At 42.9% G+C, this 24,305-nt stretch overlaps 1 protein-coding gene across 1 annotated transcript in view; it reads right to left on the reverse strand.

The window, feature by feature from the left end:
• The window catches only part of ZNF804B (zinc finger protein 804B), a gene marked incomplete at its 3' end in the record, with an annotated part of 236,182 nt that extends 217,342 nt beyond the window's left edge, over positions 1-18,840 (reverse strand). Inside the window, exon 1 of the mRNA XM_082015541.1 lies at positions 18,607-18,840. Within this exon, the coding sequence (XP_081871667.1) occupies positions 18,607-18,714 (108 nt within the window). The 5' untranslated portion in view covers positions 18,715-18,840. The remainder of the gene's footprint in view (positions 1-18,606) is intronic.
• Positions 18,841-24,305: the final 5,465 nt, after the last annotated feature.

Below are 24,305 nucleotides of genomic sequence, written 5' to 3' on the forward strand. Positions count from 1 at the left end.
TTAGACTACCTATCTTGAGCTTGATACAGATGACTACCACCTAACTTCTGCTAGAATTTTCTCTTTCATTAACAAGGTCAATGTATTACTACTTTTTTCTAAAGTTAGGTACTAGCTAGACATTTAGGCGCACAGAGAGCTTCACAGACTGGAAAAGGTAGACATCTCATTAAAATTTTCAGAGCCAATATGTGTCAAGTGAAGTATATAGGTATATCACTGGACCTCAGTGAAAATTACTGACACTGTTCTCATAAATTAATGAGAGAAATTATTATTCCTGTTAATATTAACATATAATGAATTCCTAGAAAAGTAATATACATTTTTAACCGACACATTCATTTCCACACACACATTCCTTCCCTCTCCAATAACAGTATCACATTTTACCAGGAGAACACTAGATCCCACCTTCTCCAGCTTTAGTGAAAATGTACTTTCCTTTCCCAATGCACGTATCTTGTAAAGATGGCAGCAGTACTTACATGTTGTGGCTTGGAAACTGGATCACGTAAAGAGCCTATGTGCACATATGCATGAGTCTCCCCTGACTTCAAGGACTGACCCTTCCCTTTCTGCAACCAGTTCATAGCGAGGAAGCAAACCAACCCCTCAGTTTGCCTCTTACTTGCACCTCGTCCCCTCAAGACTAACGAGGAGCTTCACGACTGCTGCCGCTACCTCACGCAGCCCTGTTCGCACAGGGCTCTTCTCCGAGGAAGGGGCCACACACGGTTGGTTTTGCCTCCCTTTGCTCACCTTCTGCTCTTTGCCCTTGTCCGTTCTGGCGGCTCACCGTGTGCCCACGCTCCGCGCTAAGCCATCACACAGCGCTGAGAGCTGCGACTAGGAGCAACCGGGGAGACGTAACAGAAGCAAGCAGAGCACTCCTCCACACAGCATCCATTACTACCTCCCTTTCCTGCTGTCCTTCCCTTCTCCAGGCTGGCTAAATGGTTTTTTTACCAAAGCAATGCATAAAACAGAGGGAAAGGGAGGCAAGTCAGCTGTCCACAAGATTTCCAGTATTCTGGGAAAACAGTACCATGTTCCTCCTCCTGTCCTCAGGCTGCAGCGAGGAGGGCTAAAATCAAATTTAGGTTCAAAGTTCTTTCTGCCATAGAACATTCAGCAACTTTAATTCAAGCTGACTTAGCATGGGAAGGAATTGTTTTCCCTTCAAGAGAGAGCACAGCAACACTGTATTTCAAAAAAAGCCAAAAGATGCTGGCCTAAATTTTTAATTGTCCAACTGCTATTTTTTTCAATCCTTTCTTCTTTTGACAGTAAAAACAAAAAAAATCAGTTGCAAAAATCTCTTTACTAAGGAGAAAAAGAAACAATCAATTATTTGTCACCAAAACTATTAATAAATTAATTAACCAGCCTCTGCAATGCTTTAAGTTTGTTCAATTTTGAAAAATGAGAAAATACTAACAAAAGCATACCAGTCTTTAAAAGCACTATAATAGATGGTGTTGGGTATCCTGCGTCTTACACACAGTCCCTCACCCTAATAAATTTCTCTACATATTTATTTGTAATATATAATGATACCAACTGCTCATATCCACATTTTTAACAGCCTCATCACCCAGAGGATGAATTCACATCACTTACAATATCCTGCATAATACAAATTTTTCTTTGCTTAAAATCCAGTATCTTCCATGCCCACATCATTACATGCATATAATTCTTTAAAATAAACTTATATTGAGTTTTAAACATTTCTAAACTTTAAAAAAACACGTTTCTGCTCTTGATTCTGAACATTGGATTACAGCTTCTAACCTTTCTGTAGGAGAAACCTAATTATAGATCAGATCACATTCCAAACACAAGCAGCATTTAGCTTATCTTAAAGGCATTTCAACCTTAACATCTCAACCTTAAAGAGCATTTAAAATAAACTCAGCTATATGACCACTTATGTTAACCTTGTTTGCTGCCAAGCCAAACCTGATAGAAACTGTCAGTAATCCCCAATTACCACTTTCTAACACAGATGATATAATGATCTGAAAGATCTGACTGACTTTCTGCTTCAGAAAATAATTATAGGACTGCAAATGTATTTGTTCTTCATGAAAAACAAAAATGTCGCTAGAAATTTGGTATTATATTCCTTATAGAAGAACCTAATACATTATTTTTTACCATTGTTTTTTGTTAATATGCTATGCCTATATTTATTTAATAACATGATTTTTTATACAACTAGAAATAGTTGAGACCTTTTTGTGCCAATCATAAACCAAAATAACACCAAGAAATCTTCTCAACTTCAGAATATGCAGGACCAAGCCCTGAATTTACATTATCCATCACTCTCTGTGTACAATACAAAATTAATTTGATATGTTAATTTTGTGCTTTGTGGTAGTATTTATTCTTAAATGCCCCTGGGAACATAAAATGTTCAAAGAACGAATAAGGTGTGCCACTGCATATGGCAGAGTAATTGCATAGGAGACAGGATTTTCTGTAAACAGTTTTACAAGAGATTTTGCTGAAAATTATGAAAGCCAAGCTCAGTAAACCACCTTGAAACTACTACGAGAAGCACAGATTAATTCCTCTACTAGTTACAGGGGAAGATAATGCACCTTTGCGACCTCTCGCTGCGTACAAATGCCAGCCCTCGGTGCGGGGATGGAGCAGCAACCTGCTGCTGCATTCTTCTCCCCAGCCTGCCATAAGCACTCAGAGCACCCATGACGCTTTGCCAATATTAACAAATGGCTCAGACATAAATTATTGCACATGCCTGCCTAAAATCCACGCTTCCTAGGGACATACCTACCATGAAAAGTTGTGCTCCTGCAACTGAAAAAGCTATGGATTCATTCTCTACACAAAATCATTCTCAACACCATACGTGAAAAGGGGAACTCTTCATTTTTTCCTGACAAAAGCTGCATTTTCTTATCCTTTTCGTTTGAATAAATACACTCAGAGCAACAGTTTACAATTTACACACACTAATAAAAACACTGGAATTACAGTCATGCAAAGGAGGCAGTTCCAGCACTAAGATGTATCACTTGTCTGTGTACTAAAACCAACCCTTCTTCCACTGCATTGCCTGTAACCCATAGATACATATGAACTACACACAAACTAACGAAGATCCTACATAAGGTTCATCTGTGCCACCGTTGTTTTGGGAGTGGGAGTAAACCAGTGCCAGTGGGCTGAATATCTCAGTCAGAGAGCTGAGTCCAGCTCCAGCTGCAGTTGCATACTAGTCCATGAACCAGCTACAGAGCGTGCAAAAATACAATACAAAAAAACCCACACAATTGCCAAAATGATGTTTTCCAAAGCTTTTACTGCTTTGTGCCAATTATTTTAGATCTACCGTCACACTGCAGACCTTTGGCGTGGATGAATACCTTTCCTCTAGCATGCTACCAGTATGAAAACAAAACCAACGGAAAAAACACGTATTTTCCCATATTTAGCTTCCCCTTTTTTTCTGTCCCTTTCACCTTCCCGAGGCAGTTCTCCACGTCACCCTCAGGCTGCTGAACCAGTGATGAGTCCAAGCGCATCTCAGAAAGGCAGGATGAACAATCCAGCCCTTCACAACGCCATCTTCCATGATCTCTTGGAAGTCTCCTCCTGGATTTTTGATAGAGCGAGCAGTGACTAGTAGGTACCACAGCACCATAGTGGACCGCTGCCAGTGGACAGATGAAGAGGGTGGCCAGCAGAAAGTCATCGTATATATCGACCCCAGTTTGAGAAACTGAAGCAGTCTCACAAAACCTCTGGCATTCCCATAGATGTAAGTTTTCCAGACTTAACCTTCTAGTAGTAATTTTCCAGGCTCATCAGATCATCACTTAGTATCACAGTGAAAATATTTACTAGATCCAGGTAATAAAGCAAGGTACCTCCACCTCTCACCTGCCTGATGGTGGCATCAACAACATGAAGGAGTTAGACTACCCAAAGGTGAATCCCTCTTGCCCAGTAAAGCACCAAGCTCAAAAGTTTCCCAACACTCAGTGACCTGCGGTCACCCCGGTCCCCCAGCTGTGACAGCAGCCCTGGTGTGCCCTCACCTGCAGAACTGAAGCAGCGGAGTGACACTCTGCTCTTGTGAGGAGAGAAAACCTTATGTGGAAATAAATGCCAGCCCTCCTATTTCATCCACGGGCAGGGTCCCACTGAAGTCATTAAAGAGCGGGATTCCTCCTCCAGCAGCCTTACAGATAAAGACTGTTGGCAAGTTCCTGGTACATATTATGTTAGAGGAAATTACCAGTGTGGCAACGCTGTAATCTAAGAGGAAAAGCAACAAACTGAAATCCCTAACAGGGCAGCTAAACACGCAAACACAGAAAATCCATCTTACATCGTTAATAAAATATTGTGCCTTCAATTTCAAAAGAAACCTGAAAATGACGCTCATCCTCCGTAGGAAATGAATCACTTCACTACATCAACAGCTGGTGTTAACTGGCCTAGTCACTCGCTCTCTTATGCACAAAAATTGTAACAGCAGAGAGCAGGATATTAGCTTAATATTCAGATATCGAGATAATACTAGGATAGTGATTAATATTAATTAATATTGGGGTATTAAGTCTGATCACTAATTATCATTTCAAAAGCACGTTGCTCTGAATTTCTAATTCAGCAAAAGTTGCAGCCGACTTCTGTGGAGCTTTTTCTCTGCTGGAAAGATAAAAAGTGCTTTATGTATGTCCTTTACTTCGATCTGATTTATTCCAGCCAGAAATCCTGGATCCTGAAAGCAAGTGGCACTGATGCTACTAGGATGAGCATCTAAAAAACGTAGTGTAACACCATCCCACAGTGAATAACTCCAGAATTGTCCTTCTTAATGAACACCTACCTGCTACGAGGCCAAGGAATGTGGAAGCAAGTTCTGAGACAAACCGCGCGCTCTCAGGGAACTGTGCAAATCAAAGAGGGGCTCCATAGCAAGAACAGCTATGTAATAACAGGTAGACTATAGCAGCATGGTTTGTAATTAACCGATATTGTTTGTGTTTGGGTAGCATGGAAAACGGTCACTGTACAGAGTCCAGAAAAAATACACAAGGATTCATTTTTGGAGCATAGTTGCATTTACCTTCTAACTGCAATTCTGCCGCTGAATCGCAGAGATGTCTCAACCCTGGAGGTCCTTGTAACTAGTATTGACCAACTTTAGCCAGATTACTTACTAAATAAAATCTAAATAAATTCTAAGTACCAGACCCTCACTGGCATAAATCAGCCTTGCAAAGTGGAATCAGTTAAATCCATCGATTTACACAAGCTAAAATCTTGCCCTGAACAGTCACTGGGCACTTCTGCTCCCTGTGAATTTTAAGAATGCTTGAAGGAACTACAGAAAGCACTACAAGAAGCTCGTTATGATTCACTAATATCCTCTCACCTGCTCTTTATCTTTGAAGTCCACTGCTCGCGTGGTGAAGATGAGCTTTCTCAGCGTATCACATTTACTGGGACTCCTCCTGTCAGGAGCACAAGAGAGATGTGTAACGGTGTTTATGAGGAAGCCCAGCCGCTCCACCTGATCCTCCCACCAGATTGCTGTCAGGAGATCCAGCTACTACCCTTCAATTTTCAGATGTCCCAACACACTCCAAGTTACAGTCCTGTCTTCCGCATACCCTCAATGGAGCTGGAGCCCAGGCTACGCCCATTCTAGTAATTAAACAGAGCCAGGACACGGGCTCAAGCACTATCTCACAACTGTCAACACCGTTTTGTTTTTACAGTGCTCCCCAGCACAACTTTGACTTACGGCACCCACCGCTCTCTCAACGCCTGATTATAGTTTGGGGAACAACCCCAGTAGGTGGTTGGGAAAAGGCTTCGCCGTGAGCATCTGCCACGCGCCCGCAAGGCGCGGCGGCTCCTCCCTTTGCAGGACCGAAATAGCCTCAGTCCCACTGCCAGTGCCCGGGGTCCAACGCTGCCTCTGCAGCACCCCGCTACTGCCTACACATCGATTTTATTCTACAGAGAAGTTACAATCAGCAGTAAATGCCAAAGTCTTATTAGGCCTTAACAGCTCCTTCCAGAAACTGTGGCCCAAGATGGAGAGCAAAGAGTAGGAAAGCAGAGGGCAGTCCCACACCAGCTCAGCCACATGGAAAGCTTGTCACTTCAGGGAGAATCCATAGCAGGTCCCCTACCCGGCACTGAATGTAGGCACTCATCAGTACCTCACAGGCCTGGGCTGATGGAGACACATGGATATGTAAACCATAACTTTAGAGCAATTTCTCTTTAGAGAGGACCTTTGTGTTCTTTGACAGCCTTTAAACATCACTGCTGAGCAATCCCAAATCCCAAGATACATTTAATACCCTAATGCCCTCAAAAACCATCTGCTGCCCTATTCTGGCATGTCTTTGGGTTTGTTTCCTTCTGCAGGTGCCTATCTTTACGCAAGTTTTCCTCTGTTATTACATGTTGTTATCTCAAAGAGGAAAGATGGCCTGAAACTAAAAATCCTGGGTAAATATGTTGCATAGACTTAACTGCCAACTGTGTGATGACCCCAATGCATCCAGAACCTGAGCAAGGTTCAATATCAAGAAATAGCAGATCAAGGAACAGATCAAGGAGCAGTTAGATGGAGCAAATACACCTAGAGATAGTAAATGCTGCTGCTCCAAAAAACAGAGAAACAGAAGTTATCTGGTGACAACAAGAAAGACAAAGAGGAGACAAAGAGCCAAAAGTAGGTTGAGGACTTAATGTTCTGAGATTTCCTGATTGCATGGAGTTACTCCAGATTTACACAACAAAGATGACATTTGGGCCAGATTTCAGTCGGCGTCAGGGACAGTCCATGCACATAGGCATTCAGGCAGGGCAGCAAAACCCCAGAAGCAACAATCCCCTACTCCATAGAAGGGAGGGATTTCAAAGCCGGATAAAAAAAGAAGGCAGGCTTTTACCTGTCTTTACTGAGCAGCCCATGTCAGTGCTATAAAACTCGACGCTACTTCCCAAACCCTCCCCAAGAAACGTTTGGGAGAGTGCTACTTGGTCCACGCCACAAGCATACTAGACACAATGGCCACAATTTCATAGTTTAGCTGATTAAACTCCAGTGCCTGGCACACTCCCTGGGGGTGTTTACTAATACACACGTAGCCTTTGAGGATGTGAGTCTCAGACCCTTCTGTAGCAAACTCATTCACTTTGCAACTAACCTCCCCATTCACATTTACTATCCCGCTTCCTTTCCTCTCTCCGGTCGCTTCGGAAAACCAAGTCCCCTCCCCGCCTGCCCGCTGTAATGCCTACGTGTCTTTGCTCTCTGTCCTTCAGAGCAGAGGCAAGGATTCACATTTTTACTGTTTGTTCTCGCTGTGAAATACAGTGTACAATTGTGGTACTAAATCACTCTACTTGAGGGCTCATTCTGTTCTTAATATGCAGATGCTATCAAAATATATTTGTACCATCAAGTAGAAAATTGACACCTCTATGTTTCTTCAGATACCACATACCCTTTTTAACTCTGTAAGAGATTTGAACCCTACAATTTATCCTATAGCGTGCTGTAATCAAAAGCATCAACCTTTTTAAGGTTGCCTGATGCCTAATGCCTACAGCCGCCATCCTTACTAGCCAGAGGTTAGAAGTATAAACATAGCTGAGTACACAACAATGATAGCAAATAATAGAGTTTCTTTTATAACTTATAACACGAGTAGCCATACCTTTCCATTGCGACAAGACAGCTCAGAATGCTTTATGTATTTAAAACTCTTCAGCATAAGGTGCTACAATTACTTAATCAGTTATTATTCTTAACAGGCATTCAGGAAGGCAGTGAGGATTTCTGTAACGGCTCCCAGGCAAGTGGAAGGTGAAGATCTGAACCTCACCTGAGTGGACACGGGAGGAAAGGCTGCCAGTGATTCATCACATTCATGGTGATCTCATCTGCTAACTCTGATTATTTTGTTATGTTTAGGGGCATGGTCTGGGGCAGCTTGGGGTGTTGGTGGATTTGGGGTTTTTTTACAATTATCCAGGATTACAGTATCGCTTGGTACAACGATTAATCACAGTAGCTAAAAATAGTTTGTAAAAATACATATTTCAAGTACTTTTTAAATCCTAATTTTATTCTTCAGACAGTGCTAGTCACAGCATCAGGAAGACAATATTACTGCAAGTAGACATATTTTGGCAAAAGCTTCGGATAAGCAGCAGTATTTGGGCAGAGAGAAAAGGCATTCAAGGTCTTTATTACTTAAGTTTACAGATAAACTCCAGATTTAAAAAGAAAAAGCTTGAAATCTGTTTTTCTACTGGAATATTTCTAAGTGTACATACCTAAAAGCCTCATTTGCTATAGCTTAAAGAGTGGGTCTTCAAGAATAGACAAGGGAAGCAAAGCATTTTTGCTGTGATTTTAAGCACGTTTCTCTGTGTTTGGTTTTATTGACTGTGAAGATTATGCAGGCTCTATTAAGCCATTCTCTAAATTTGTTTAAACCCCTTTCAAGGAAAGAAATTTTTAAATTGCTTCAGATTTGCTGTTTATAATGATCTCTGCTGTTGAAAGTTGTCATGTGTGCAAATTAACAAAAACACTTAAAGGCTGATCCCACAACCCACAGATATCAAATTCAATCACCTACAATGTCAGTGATTCTTTAAGGCGAAGAAATAATTGTATTAATAGATACCCAGGCTAATAGACAGCTGTCAAAAGAAGTAATTTAAAAACACACAAAAAACCCCAAACCAGTCCAACTTTACTTGCTCTATTTTCCTTTCCCCATTAGAAGTCATAACATGGCAGATGGATATAACCCTCTATTTCAGTCATCACTTTAAGGAATATCTGCTTATATAATAAAAACCCCAATGCTGTCAACACTCTTTTTTTTTAAACTTCACAGAATGAAAACTTGTTCCCCAATAAGACAGCTCTAAACCTGTGCAATTATTAACCTAGCCAAAGCGAAAGGTGTATCTTCTCTACCAAGCGTTATCATTTTCAAGTAAGACATGTCCTCTAGGGAATAAATTTAAAGACCACTTTTTTTTATGTTGAGGGGAGGATTAACTTCTGAGATAAATAACTGCAATGTTGCATCAGTATTTTTTGAAGTTTAATTTCTAAAATACACTTACTATAATGCTAAGCAGTAAAAATTGTACAGTGTATACCTAATAAAAAACTCCTGTTCCACATGGTATAAAATACACTATGGTGATAAACAGGTCTTCAGCAGAAGAGTTGAACAAAATATAAGACCAGCAAGTTCACATATTCAACACCTACTTCAATGTCATTTTTATTTTATAGGATATGAATACAATGTCAGCATCAAAGAGCACACATCTGTGATTTTTCTATTGATTATTACTAACCACAAAAATTTATCACTCGCTCCCAGAAAAAGAACTTTTGTAAAGTGCTGTTTATTTTGCAAGTTAATCACAGGTTCCAACATTGCTATCTTTCCTTACATTGCCTCTTTGCCACACTGAATAGCCAAGGATTTGTTTATCACACCGATGAAAATTTGAAACCTTTGTATATAGTACCAACTTGTCTTGATTGGGCTCACTAAACTGTTCTTTCACGTAGGTTTTTCTATTTTTTCTTTAAAGTGAAGTAAGTGTACACTGAAACTCTGAGGAAGAGAAATGCTAGTGTCCATTCATGCAGGTGCATACAGCATAATAACCTTAGATTTCTGTCGAGGAAGAGCAGCGGCTCAGCTTTATAAAGGCTGCAGCTAAGCATTCAGACAGCTAGGAGAAGCTGCATGTGTATTCAGTGACATTTACAGGATGTGTATTTATTATTTGGCATGCACAAACTACTTGTACACACATCACATTGTAAGCTTTTGTCTTTTGCTTTATGGGGATCTACGTGACTGCGCTTTTTAATTTTATTTTCTAAACAAGTTCTCAATAGCTATGTGACAATTTCGGATCTGGTGCTCATCTGACCAGGCAGCCACCCTCTGTGTTGAGATGAGGGGTACAGCTCTCAGGCTGCTGTTTGGTACAAACCCACGGCCACGCAGGTTGTGGCCATCCTGGATATTCTGTTCCTACACCGTAATGCCTTCCAGCACGGTGGAGCAGTCAGAGCAACATCTGGAAGTAAGCAGTGCCTTTTCCACACAGAGAAATCCTTATTATTATCCAGTCCACTGATGACCTGCCTTAGCCAGCATTTGCACCACCATATTCACCAAGCAACTGATGCGAGGATCACTGCAAATTCTTTCCCTGTCAACCAGTAATGCATCACCAGAAGCTTCTTGTAATCACAGACAAGGGCTCAAGAACAGGCTCAAAATATCAAGATTTGAACTTGGTTTTCCAGTGCCTAACATAGCGTGGCATGAAGACATTTTTCTCCTTCTTAGGCACCCCCCGCCAAAAAAAAAAAATCAGGGGTCAGAGCTTTTCAACCTCACAGAAAGTCATAATTCCACTGAAGATGTAATGATTAGATGTAATGACAGAAAAATTAAGATTAGTATAGACAAGTAATTTGTACTGATCACTTTCGAAACCCACCAAAAAAATACTAAAATAGAAGTATAAAAATCAGAATAGGAAAACTTTTCTTTGAAAATAAAAAATACACAGAACAGCTTAATAACTATAAGAGTTTGCATTTCTAACAGACCCTCTGATCATAGTATTCATATAGATTTCATTTCTAATTTTAACCCAAAAATCCTGTCTACTGAATATTTTGCTATCAAAGGGTGTATTTTAGGAAGTTCTGTCCTTATGCTTTCCAATCTAGTTTCACAAGCCTTCCTAACATGTTACAATCTAAGTTGGAAATGCAGGCTGTAGATTTACAGCCGATTACAACTGAGAATTTTCTCAACAACATCAAATGCATCTCTCCAGTTCAGTCTGAGCAGAATATAGATAGAATATTTCTGTTGACACAAATGCACTAAATCTGCTTTAGAATGTGTTCCAGGGAAAACATCAATTGAAAAATTGATATCAACCAGAGTTGATTAATGTATGAATTGTTTCAGAGCTGCATGCAATCTCCCAGCAATACTTCTATTTCTTTACTTGAACCAGCTTGCCAATTATCATTATGCATAACTATGAAACTGGGACAAAATTTTGATGATGATGTTTACATCTTATCCAGTATGCACATAAATTTAGTCTAGTATAAAAAACCCCAAAAGCTGTCATTAAAGTATCTTACAACTGGGTACAGAACAATAGGTTCTAAGCAGTGAACAGCGTTTTCAGGCATGTGTACATACCCCACGACAAATCTTACTCATGCGCAGTAGTTGATTGTACATGACAAGCAGTGATATGTGCCCACATAAAATACAGAAATGCAGGAGTGAACTCCGGATATCTAGCTCTAATATTACAGTAGCTGCCTCTGGTATCACCTATACAGACTATCATCATAAATCAAGTTATTTTAATACTGTTCATTCAGAGTTTTGAAGTTTCAAAGGTGAACAGCAGAGCTGGTTGAATCTTGAAAAAAACTGTTGATGTGAATGCTAAATAGCTCTTTTAAAGAGTCTTCTTCTTGCTATTCAGAAAAAGTTTGCACGCATCGACTTCTGCGTGCACATATGTTTACAAAATGACTAGTTTTCCCTTGTGAAGCCCACTTAATTCCTTGGATGAACAAACTGAATTTTAACGGTACTGCGTGTTAGGTTGGGAATTCCAGTTCCTGCAGGCCCATGTATGCATCTGTACTTCTCTTTGACATTGACTTGACCCTGTAATAAACTTAATTTGACCTTTTAAAAAAATTATCCCTTATCCATTATTATTATTACTCTTTTTTATTGTTGTAGGTGTAAAAAACTTCACAGTAAGATCCTACATCTTGAGCTCTAAAAGAAGGATTACAGCTTCTGCCATGCGCTGTAATGAATGTGATGCACTGTCTTCCAGAGTGAAGACCTTGAGGGCATCAAGGAAGATATGTCCATACAGGAAGCCAGGCTTATATAGGTGGATAGACCCATAAAGCAGCAAAACTAAATCTCTCGCAGTGTACTACAATGACAATTTAAAATAACAGTATTTCAGCAGGCAGATAAAAACATTTCAAATTTCTATTTTATTCCACAGAAAAGTCAACATTTTCCCCAGGGGAATATTCTTCCACAATCTTCTTAATACACCCCACAGGTTTCCTAATACAGGTGAGAAAAACTGCATTTTCAGGTATGGTTTCAGTGATCAGTTGAGATGTAATAAAAAGACTCAATAAAGGTTTTTGGTGTTAAATGACAAAAAACCCCCAAACCAAAAAGTCCCAATCCTTGTAGCCAAAGGCTATACAGTCCATCAGGGAAACCCAAGTAGGAAAAAATACCTACACTCTGGCCAGTCTTTAAAAGCTTTCTTTTCCTTCTCCATTTAGCCACTTTTTGCAGGGAGCTCTTGCAAATCCTTTCTGGCAGGGAATAAGTAGATTCTAATTTTGATATTCTTTTGACAACAGTTTTTATGCAAGGGGTCTAATTTCAAATGAAAGTATTTGCACAAAGTTACTCACTTTATTTAGTTGATAAGTGGTGAAAACAGAACGTTGATTTAGCCAGAGGAAGGAGCTGGAGCATCCTCCCCGGAGCAGGCAGGCGAGCACTTACGATGGACGGCATGTGTGGGCAGGAGTCCAGAAAGCAGGGCAGGAACAGGCAGAGGAACTGCCTCTAATGCTTGGAGCCTGGTTAACACCTCAACCCACTACCTGAGGGAGCACCTGCTTCACAAACACTAGGGCTCTACATCCATTTTCAAACTTACGCACAGTGCACAATAAAAAAAAAAAAAAAAAAAACAACAAACTGCTACACTCTGGGTGAGTAAAATGCGTATGAACTGAAAGTGAGAATGTAAATGGATGTAACAGCAATAACTCTGGGAAGTAATGGACAAACAAGCATTGCCACATGCAAAATAAGACAGAAATCGATCTGGTTTTAAGAACTCAATTGAGGGACCCATAAAAATATTAGAATGCTGGAAAGGCACTGTCAAACATAAAGCACCTGTTTAACATTACCGCTAATTGTGGGTGAAGGAAATGGCCCCAGCAGAAGTTGGCTGAAGATGATTAAATTTAATTGCAATGCTATACACAAAGTGCTGCTCACTGGCTGAATTAGAAACAAAATATGCTCAAAAGCAATACATTACACAAACCCAGTTTTAATACAAGGCATCAGCAGCAATCCTACATGTGGCTAAAAACACATTCCTATTTTCTGAAAGTTCTTTTCATCCCTCATGCGTTGCAGAAATGAACAGAAAGCCTAGGAAGAGGAAGCACAAAATCAGGCAATAGGGTCACCGTAAGGCTGAGTGTGGGCTGCATGAATGTTCATATTCTCCAGCACGGTGGAGGCATTAGGGTCGGTGGGAAACACTCAGCCCGCTCTGAGACACGAAGTGCCTGGAGGCGACGAGATTAGGAATCGCTAACCAGGAGTCGCCTGTGTAAGGCAGGTACCTTGGTAAGGCAGCCCCGCGCCTCCAGCAGAGCCCGCGGGATTCCCCCGGCGAGTGGCCACTTCTGCTGGAGCCAGCTGCCAGAGACTTCTGGCACAGAAGAGTGAACGTACCACTTCCCGTTTTCTTTCCTACTTCTCCCTCCTTTTCTTTCCACGCTATTTTGTTAGTACAGGTGGGGTTTTTCCCCCCCTTTCCTTTCATCGAAACTACCCAAACCGGGTTATTTATTTGAGCGGCTGGTTCATTATGGGTCCCTTTATGCTGTATTTCTTCACTGAAATTTTACCTCCTGTGCATTTTCTTTGGTAGTGCCCAGAGCATACCCTGCCTTCCCGCATTCAGTGCCGCTGAGGGTACAGCCACAGTGCTGAGGGATGACTTGCTTACGATCAGAACCTCATGGGTTACTTGGTCTTCCAGCTAATCACCCGGATATACAGCAGATCCTCCTTTTAGCCTGCTGCCACCTAGACCACATTTCACACCATGATACACATGCACCATGCCTAGCCTTTAAATTGCTTCCTCACAACTGCGCTTGGCACACACCTCTCCTCACTGGTGGCAAACACAAAACTGGCGTTCTTTGTTGCAGACGTGGTTGTGCAAGCACTTGCCCATGAGGCTCAGGCAGAGGCAGCGAGCTGCCTGGGCCGTGGCCCTCCTGTTCTCTATTTACGGTCCCTCCGTGCTCAAACAGGCTTAAGTTTTCTAAGAAGTTTTCAAGTGCGCAGTGTTGTTCTCTGCTACAGAGGGTAACAAGGTGCTACTCAGTCCTGGCTACACTTGTTTTAGTGCTGGAACAGCATGCTTGTGGGCCAGTATCAACTAAGCAGCTGTTATTTCCAAGTACCTGCAATGTACCGATTTAGAATCACTGGAGCCTCCGGACATGGGGTGAGAGCTGTGCTTTTAAAAAGGTAGCTCTGTGTAACAGAGAAGCATTTCCCACCCCCCATGCCCCAAAGAAATTAGGCAAGCACTAAGTGCAACGGAGCAGCTGTTTGACAGCCTTATTAGAAAACAGCTTAGAGAAGTACGTTAAAAATCCTGTATTCAGCCGAAGCTGCAGGGAATAACGGAAGAAGAATAATTAGCCAAGGCAGAAACTGGCTAAGGCACTGAGTCTTCTATTTCCTTCAAAATACAAAGGGATCTTTAAGTAACAAGTAGTAAACGAGACCTTGTTTATATCTCACCTTAAAAAGCCACAAGCAGAACAGTGCACCCTAAGAACATCCTTGGCTCAGAATGATTCAGAAGCAAGGGGGCCATCTGCTGAATCCCCAGTACCATTTTCTGCTGTATCCTGGAAGATTTTCTTTGAAAGTTTCACAGCCGAGTCCTTTTCAGTGCCAGCTTTGCGAGGCCTGCGAGGTGTAGCAGTAAACCTCTGAGCAGGTTTGGCTGCAGGTGAATATTACATCATCTCTATAATGACTGCAAAAACTAAACCAGTACACCGATCAATATAACCTATTCAGGACTCAAAAATCCTGTAGACAATACCGTCAGTCCGAAGTGCACGCAATATCTGCGTATCGTAATTCATTCATTAAATACAAATTTTCAGAGGCAGAAAACTTGCTCATAATATCATGAACATAACTTTCCAGATAGAATGAAAAAAGCTTAAAGTACAAAATCAGGTCTCTACAATAAGCAGCCTCTTTCTTCATCTTACTGTCCTTTAGCCTCAGTAATGTTGGCACCACACTCAAACTCAGCATTCCCCTCCCCATGCAAGTCGATCACAACTCCATTGATACATGATTCACTGGCAACCGCTTCGAATTCCACCCCTTCTGAATTCATTACCACTAACTTCAGATCCCTCCCAACTTCAGAACATTCATAGGTAGTTCCTTTTCCAACATGTGAAAGTGGGTAAAGGAAAGGTAGAATTTTACAAAGATTTTATGACAATGTCACTGCACATTCACATGCATAAATGAAGTGCGTTATCTTTGTAGTCCTCCGTATCTTCTTCTTCTTAGTACTGCTACAGCCAAAGGTCTCCCTGAATACCAGGAAGAAAGACTAGAATTGTTTCTGACACGGTAATAGCAAAGTATGCTAAATAAATACTACAGAAACATCCAGACTGAAAAATCCTGGTTCATATAGCCATGAAATTTGATAAAGGTATTTAAAATATTCACCACTGTTCTCATTTCTTAAAGCATAGCCTTAAGTCTACTGACATTTCATGGTCTGTTAATACAGAACACTTTGAATATAGAAGGGTACATGTTATCCATTAAAGACTATGTAGCCTCATGCATAAGATCGCTCATAGTGTACAAATATAAGATTGTTTAATGGTACAAACTATAAAATTGGATCTTCAAGGATGCTTCCAAGTTCAGCATTTTAAAAATGACTGCAACACATAACCTGTATCTTTCAAAGTTATAATCATGAGGTATAAAATAAAAGCACAAGCACAGCACAGGGAATACAAATAAATGCCACTTGCTTAAGACTTCCTTCTTAAGTATAAGAAGTGGTGCCAAGCTAACTCCTAGCTTACTGTGAGAGAAAATACAAATAGTCGGAGGGTTTGTTTGCATTGTGTGGGGAATTTTTCATGCTTAAAACAGTTTTGCTACCTCAGTTAATACTGAATCTCAGTTTGCAGGACTCCTGCATCCATCATGCAAAAATGTATCCAGGTGGTGGTGTTTGCTGTTCACTGTTCCTAACTTGATATACACTGATGAGCAAAGAAGGATACGGTCTGGAAAGTTCTAAGTTTGTAGGCACAAGCAGATTACTCTAGAGAATCACTGGTTTCAGTATTTAGTAGCACAGTATTATGTACTTTGCCAACTAAGCATCCCGTATTTTTCTCCTAAAACAGGACTCCCACATGAAAATATGAAAAAAAAATGTATAAAAGCAGTAGTAAATGCTAAATATCAAACACATAAAAGAGTTGTAGATCTACAATTACCCAGCATAAATAAAATCATGTATGTTTATTCCCATGAGTTGCCCACCACTCCCTCCACAGGGCTTAGCCTATCACCTCAAAAGCCTGACTAGCTTCAAAGAGTGGCCACTAAAAAAAGCAAAAGGAAAAAAAGAAATGTGTGTGGAGAAGTGAAAGTTTTCATTCAAGAATTCAGAATGAAAGCTAAGTACTGCTAAAATTTAGTTCTTTCTATGGAAATGTTCCAAAATCATGTAAAGCATCCCAACTCCTGGTCATGTGAATCTCAAAATCAAGAGGTTCTGTCTTAGCATAAAGTAATACAAAGTGCTCTTGCTGCTTGTTTCAAACTCTGGAAAGCTCACATGAAAGAACGTTTCTATGTAGTGAAAGAGACCTGAGGTTATTTGCAACCTGGTAATTTTTTTTCCCTTTTCCACTAAACCCTCAACAGTTGGCTTCAGACTAAGATGCTTCTATTTAAAGCAAAACCCTTAAAAAAAAAAATATACCTTTAGGGAATAATAAACATCAACACAATTATTTGTTGGTCTGTATCTCTGATATTTGCATTTAAACAAAAAATTACTCCCAGCTGGTAGCAGAAGTATGTCAAAAATGATTAATGGAGTCGACATTTATTTCATTAAGTATTTAGAATAGAGGAGTGGTATACATACTCACTAGGTAGCTAGAAAGAAAGGGAAGGAAGTTGGAAAGTGAAGGATTTGGAACATAACACTATTTGGGGGGTATCTTCTGATACTTCTGATACTCCTTGATTTGAACATCAGCTCTTAAAGTTCAACTAAATACAAAGTATTTACAGTCAAGCTCCTTCCCACTTCAGATCTTTGAGGTCTTTTCCTTTTTACCTCTATAATTTTGTACAGAAATCTCAGTTAGCATCTCCTGCATTTTGAGAGGTTCCACACAGGAACAGTGAGGTGGATCAGCTCCACGGGTCAGAGAACATAAACCCAGCTCAAGCAACATCTGATTGATGACAACTTTGTGGCACAGCTGTGTTATATTGCACAGAGAAGATACAGCAGGACAAGGGGAGAACCTGTAGGTGCTGTATCAGAGCGCTGGCGTACAACACAGAAGGGATTTTAGAGGTATAACGAAATATTTGTCACTTTCCTTAACTGAAAGTCAAGAAACAGAAAGCAGAGACTTTGTCATCACAAGCAGTTTCCAAGAGGTCTTTGTGGTCAGGTGTGTTAGAGGTACTGGAGTCCCACCAGTGGGATCAAGTCTCTCCTGGTACCTCCACAACTCCAGTACACAGGATGGCAGGTCCCTACCCCTCAGTACTGAGACCCGGCACATTGACGGGGAAAGTCCAGTCGCCCCCACGGAAGCGTTTACGATACTGCGACCACCATCGACAGGCAGAGGAGAGGCGCGTCCCCCCGGGCGCCCCGCTGCCCCCGCCAAACGCCTTCAGCCCCTCACAGGGACCACCTGCGGTAGCTCGACGGCCCTCTGGTCTCCGCAGGACCTCCCCAAACTTCAGGCGTGTTTTGCCTAGATGTCGGTCTCGACAGTTCACAACACCCCGCGGCCAAAAGCGCAAGTTTTTTTTTTTCTTTCTTTTTTTTTTTTCTTCCCCCAGCCGAAACCAGAAAGTCGATCGCTGCCTCTCCTCCACTCCTCCACAGCGTCAAACCCTTGGGCAAGGTACTAAACCGCGACACCCGGAGCCGCCACCGCGCCTTCCCCTATAGCAGCCTCCGACTTCCCCGCAGAGTCAGAAATTAATCTTTCCGCCGGCGTAAGCCCGCGACGCGGTCCACGGAAGAACCGCAACTAAACGGCAACCCCTCTGCCCCACCGCGGACAGCCAGCACCGCCTCCCCAGCCCCGTCCCCTCGGCCCCACGCAGGCAGCCGCCGACGGAGAAACTTTTCCGAGCCGCCCGGCGAGGCAGCGCCCACGCCGGCCGCCCCGCAGAGCGAGGACCGAGCCGGCGCCCACGCACCGAGCGCCCGGCGGGCCAACGCCGCCCCCCGCGGGCCGTGCCGTGCCGCGCCGGCCGCCCCGCTGCGTGGGTACCCACGGCCCCGCGCGCACCCGCCCACCCGCACCGCTCCTACCGTGCGGGGGGCAAGTGAGGGAGGGAGCGAGGAGGTGGCAGTTACCGGCGAGCGAGCGCCTTTCTTGCAGAGCGGTCCCCTGAAGACGCCTTTGATGCCGCGGTAGTGCCCGTTGCTGAGGTGCCGGGAGCTGATGACCAGGTAGCACGCCATGCGGGCCCCCCGGGCGGGCGGGCCAGGGGAGCGCCCCAGCCCCGCGGGCGGCGGGGGGGAAGGCAGGCCGGCTCCTCCTCGGCGGCGGCGGCGGCGGCGCTACCCCCGCCGGAGCAGAAGCCCGCATGAAGGAGCGGGCGGAACCGCAGCAGCGATCTCCCCCCTCCCGTCTCATCCAGCGGCCGGGTTAGCGCCGCCAGCAGCAGGACGCACTGAAAGCAGCGCCGGCAGCCAGAGCACATCTGAGGGAACGCGGAGGCCAGTCCGCATGCTGCTCCGCGGGCAGGAGACGGGCCCGGGCAGAAGGGCAGAGCGCAACTTGCACAGTCCGCCGCTGCCACGGCCCCTTCCCTCCCTCCTCCTCCTCAGGCCAGGCCACCGGCAGCCGACATCCAGAGGGGACTTTCTCGGCGGCAGCACGAGCGGCGGCTGCGCCCCATGGCTCTTCCCTCGGCCGGGCCGGGTGGTGGATGCAGCCGCCCGCCGCGGAGCGCCCTCGCCGCCCCGGTCCTTCCGTGCCGCCGCTGCAGCCGGCGCCGCGCCGCGCCTCACCTCCGCCGGCGGCGGGGGGGCGGTGCGTGGTGCGGGGGGCGGAGGAGGGGTAGGGCCGGAGCGGGGGCGAGAGCCGGCCGGGGGGTGGCGGCGGCAGAAAGCAGGACGTTGCCCCGCGCCGCTCCGGGGAGGAGAGCGGGCCCCGGGCGGAGCGGGCCGCGGAAGGGGGGGAAGGCGGCGGGGCGCGCCGGCCGCCCTCCTCCTCCTCCTCTTCGCCCAACTTTCCCGCCTTCGATGGCGGGGAGGTAGCCTTCAACGCCTACCTCTGGCTGCGCTTCCACCTCTCCCCCGCACGTCTCCCCCCCCACTCCGCCGTCCCGCAGGTTGTCCCCCGGCGGGGGCTGCGGCCTTTCCCCGCCCTCAGGGGTGCGGAGCGGGGCGGAGGGGGAACACCCTCCCGCGGCCGCGCCGGGGATGCGAGCGGGCACCGTGCCCCCCGCGGCCAGCCGCCGTGCCGGGTTACCGGGAGACACTGCTGCTCCGGTTCCCGCTGCTGGCTGGGAGGGCGAATTCGCCCAGGACCGCGGCGAGGGCTGCGCGCCGCCGGCCAGACTGCCTGGACACCCCCCGGCTGGCCACTGTGCTCGTCTCCCTCGTCCCCCCGGAAAGCTCGTGAATTTAGGTGTGTGGTGTCAGTTACGACCGGAGTGATCTACGTAGGATGGCACGTGTGAAATTCTTCCACCACTGAATAGCTGAAGCGGGTTTTCTTTCCCCCTTCTGCGGGAGACAGGCGCGGTGTGCCTCGGCCCCGGCCCTGCACGCTCAGCTTCTTCCCGGCAGGTCACAAGTATTCTCTCTGCTCTGCTACTTACGAAGTCGATAAAGATAAATCAATAAATCACATGGCCTCAGCAGTCACCTGCAGATCATTCATTTCTTCGCAGTAGATTACTTTAAACTGTGGATAAGAATTATTTCAGGTTTTTCATTTAATCCTGTAAAAGCCTATGTTTTCAGATGTTTAGTGAATGCAACCGATAAGCCACACGCATTCTAATTTTAGCCTCTCGAGAGCTATCTTTCTATGAACCTAACGTAAATGAAAAGAACATCTCACACAAGCCACCGAACTGTATAGATAAAAAGGTCATGACAAATCAAATGTCTTTTTTTTTTTTGCTGTATATGTAAAATAGTGTTATACAGTATTAGTATACAATGTTTTACATACAATACAGAATTTTATTATATGTGTGTAAATGTATATATACACAAATGGTCAGCCGTATTATTATGTATTTTATTAATAAATATATAATGTTATAAAGAAAACAAAATTCAATTGAACTTGGAATAACCAAAGCTGGAAGTAACATATTAGGAACATCCTTATGTTAACCATAATACAGCGTTTTCCAACGTAAAAAACAGGGGGTGTGGGGGTCAAATTAAGCTGGTAAATCCCAAGTGCAAAAAAATAAAAGGATTTGTCTCTTTATGTAATGTGTAGTTGAGCTGTGGGACTCCTTGCCAAAGGGTGCTGTGGGTCATAGATTAAACAGTCCCATGAATCAGTACAGATCAGGTTTTGGGGCCTGGGAGCAATACAGTGCCCGCAACAGACCTGTGGAGGACTTTTCTGAAGTAAGAATTTACATCAAAAAGCGATTTTTGAGAAATGACACTACCATACCAAATAAAGTTATCCACTGGTAATTTGGTGGGACAAATGAGCTTTTATGATGATTTCCTCCTACAAGTCACAGTTGTGTGAGTGACTTGAAATTTATTCTTGCTGGCATATAATTTATAGATTTTGTTAACTACAAGTTCTTTCTGAAATTACTCCTCTGCAATCCTGTTAAAGTATTAACTTCAGCTTGAATTTTGGTATGCAACTTGACTCTCTGTCTCTGAACTGAATATGCAATTCTGGAAGTAAAGACAAGCACCTTTTCTCTCTGGCAATGCAATGAACTTTCCAAAACTTTACTTCTCTATGATGCAGCTGTTGTTTCTCAACAGAAAGAGAATTTACATCTCATCTCAATGACTTGCACAGAGGTCTCAGTTCCACTCCTGTTGTGAAGAGACATGGAAAGTCGTCTGCTCCACAGAGCTGATGATGTTCTATTACAAAGTGAGGGAGGGTGTGCAGAAGACCCACACCACATGCATATGATGGAGATGTGTGTTCATGTGTTGCAGCTATGCGGACAGACTGGCCAGTCTGTGTCACCTGCAGAGGAGCTTCAGCACAAGTTGAAAATGTGCAAGATCTTCAGTGTAGGCTAAGGGACGGTACTTTCCTCCTTAAACTTACAGAGTCTTCCACAGTTCATTTACTAAGACTGTATGAAAGGGAAATGATTTGCCCCAGAGTAGATAGCACAGTACTCATTTTATCCTGCTGAGAAGGGTGATGTGCTCAATTGACCCTGCTGTGAAAAGTAGAAGTCATTTTAGGCTCACTTCGCTTTGCAAACTCAGGGGAACAGTTACTATAACCACCGATCTAATTTATAAACAATCTGTAGGATGCAAGCCTAAGAAAATGAGATTAAGAGTTGTTAAATTGAACGATTAGATATTAATTATAGCGCTCCCTGAACATTCGCCCAAGTCTCTGGAGATGCTGCACCTTCTCTTTCATCACAGGTCATGTAGAAATATGAGCCTTAACTATTAGTAGTTTCATCTGGGTCCAATCCTTCACTACCTTAGATCTCATAAAGTAATTTTCAGCTGAGCACAGTGCATGTAAGATACTACCTTTCAGAACATTATGCTTTCTTTGCAGAAGTGTTAGTGACTTTTCAAGATGCCAGGAAGTGGAGAAGCAGGTCAGCTGCCACTAAGAGATGATGATTAGAATAATGAAATGTTCTCCAGTTCATCTATCCCCTCAGTTTACACAGTTTTTTATCGTTAATAAAGATTACTTAGCATTTATTGCCCCCCAAAAAAAGTCTGTAAGCATTTCCTAATTATTCTTTGTAAGGATTGTCCTCATTGCACAATGTAGTGTCAAATTGAAATGCCCTAGCTCTAAAGCCGCTACTTCTGACATAAATATACTCTGAAAATCAGGCAGCAGAGAATCATATTAATGCAGCCATATTACTTTTAATGGTTGAGCTAATTCATATGCTTCTTTGCAGCATTATACAGTACAGTGCAGACATACCCTTAAAACCTTGTCTACACTGTGAATTTTAAATTTGTAATTCAAGTATTGCTCCCAGTATGAGTTCCATCTGCACACAAAGTCTGATACTCTCTGCTATACAGGTAAAAACTACAGTTAGCATGATTCGCCGGCTGCTAACATAACCATTCCTCAGTGTGGATACCGGCTAGATCCGCTCAAGGGCCCCAGTCCTTAAATGTTTTCCAGAGTCCCCTTATTGTTCTTAGAAAGAACAAAGACATCCTTCCCCATGCCTCCAGACATGAGAAAATTCAAAGAGTGCAAAGAATCTTCCAGCACTACACCTCTAGAAATTTTACTTTAGCAATCAAACAACAACAGAGAGTGTGTAGACACACAGCTTGAATACTGTTTCACAGTCTGGTTATTCTCACTTGAATTAGTTTAATATGAGATGTTTTCCAACACAGAAGAACCCAAGTGATCCCTACAGTAAGAACATACCCTAATACTGATGTGATCTTTACAAGTGGTCTTCCTCATGGGAGGGAGGGAGGAAGGCAGGTCAACATCTTGGCAAGACAATTCAGGTATAAAAACACACAATGAGGTTCCTGACATATAACAGCAATCAATGCCTTAATGCAGCTGTAGAGTATATGTTATCTTCAGACATAATGGAGATTTTAAATCTATAAATCAAGTCCTAGCAATATATGCAGATCTTTGGATTATAACTGCTTAAACTACATATTCATCCACCCTCAGTTCCTTTAACCCATCCACCCAACCTCTCTTTCCCATTCTAGTGGCCCATAACTACAGCTGATTCCTCAGGGTTTACATGAAAAGTGAAGTCATGCTCCAATGAAACCAGTGACAGTTTTTAAGGTCAACAGAACCAGAGTTTCTCTAGAAACTTTCACCTCTTAGTATGTTCACAGATGGTAACAAACTCTTACAAAAGCCTCGAAAGTACTATTACAACATTAGTTGTCCTATTATTCTACCTGAAGGCATTATCTAATATCCCAAAAGAGTCCTACCCCTTTGTAAGTTAGAACCATATATTAGAAATAGTCAACATTTCTGTAGATAATGTGAATAAATTTAGCCTTAATTTTTGATTTTTTTTTTTCAGTGCAGCATATATTTTGGAGAACATTTCATAAATTTTGATTCTTCTTTAAAGTTCCTGGTGAATGTAAAAATACAAGGTGAGCTGGTCTGCGTAAAGCTGCTTTGTTTTGCTTTCAGTAAAATGGCAACTTCAAATCTCTGCTCCTTTTTTCCTGAATCTTAAAAGACATCAATTACATTTTTTCCTGAAGTAAGTATTAGTGAAAGCTTCATTATATCTGTCTTTATTTCATTAATTAATTTAGATTATTTTAGTCCTTCCCTACTTTATTCTATTTGAAGTAAACATAATACTGCTTATCCAAACATTTTTAATCCCAGGCTGCCTCTTTTTATCTAAATAGTAGTTACATTCCTCTTGTGAATCACTTATGTAAGCAGCTTTCTATTACCCAAAACTTGAATCTGTCAAGGTTTATACACTTGAAGCATTGATGGCTAAGTTATTCCACTCTCTAGCCCATGCAGAATCAATGACACCATTTTACTTTGGATGGAGCTTTTTGGAATGTCTAAGTGCTGAACAATCACTTTATAGTCTACAGCTTGCTATTAATTGTGTAGCCAGCAAATACAGCAGTCTTCATGATGATCAAACTGAAGCGTGTATGTATACATCAGTGAAGAGTGGTAAATCATACCCTACTTTTCTTGCGGGCTCATGCTCCACTGGTTTTAAGAAAGTTATGCAGTTGAACAAGAATCTCATTCAAAGAATTCATCCTTACTCTAAATTTTCTTTGATATCTCTCTTACGTGTCATTCAGCAACCTCTCTGTTACTTTCTCTATCACTAAAAAAAAGG

This window comes from Phaethon aethereus, assembly GCF_964289735.1.
Source record: "Phaethon aethereus genome assembly, chromosome: 2".
NCBI classification, from domain to species: Eukaryota; Metazoa; Chordata; class Aves; order Phaethontiformes; family Phaethontidae; genus Phaethon; species Phaethon aethereus.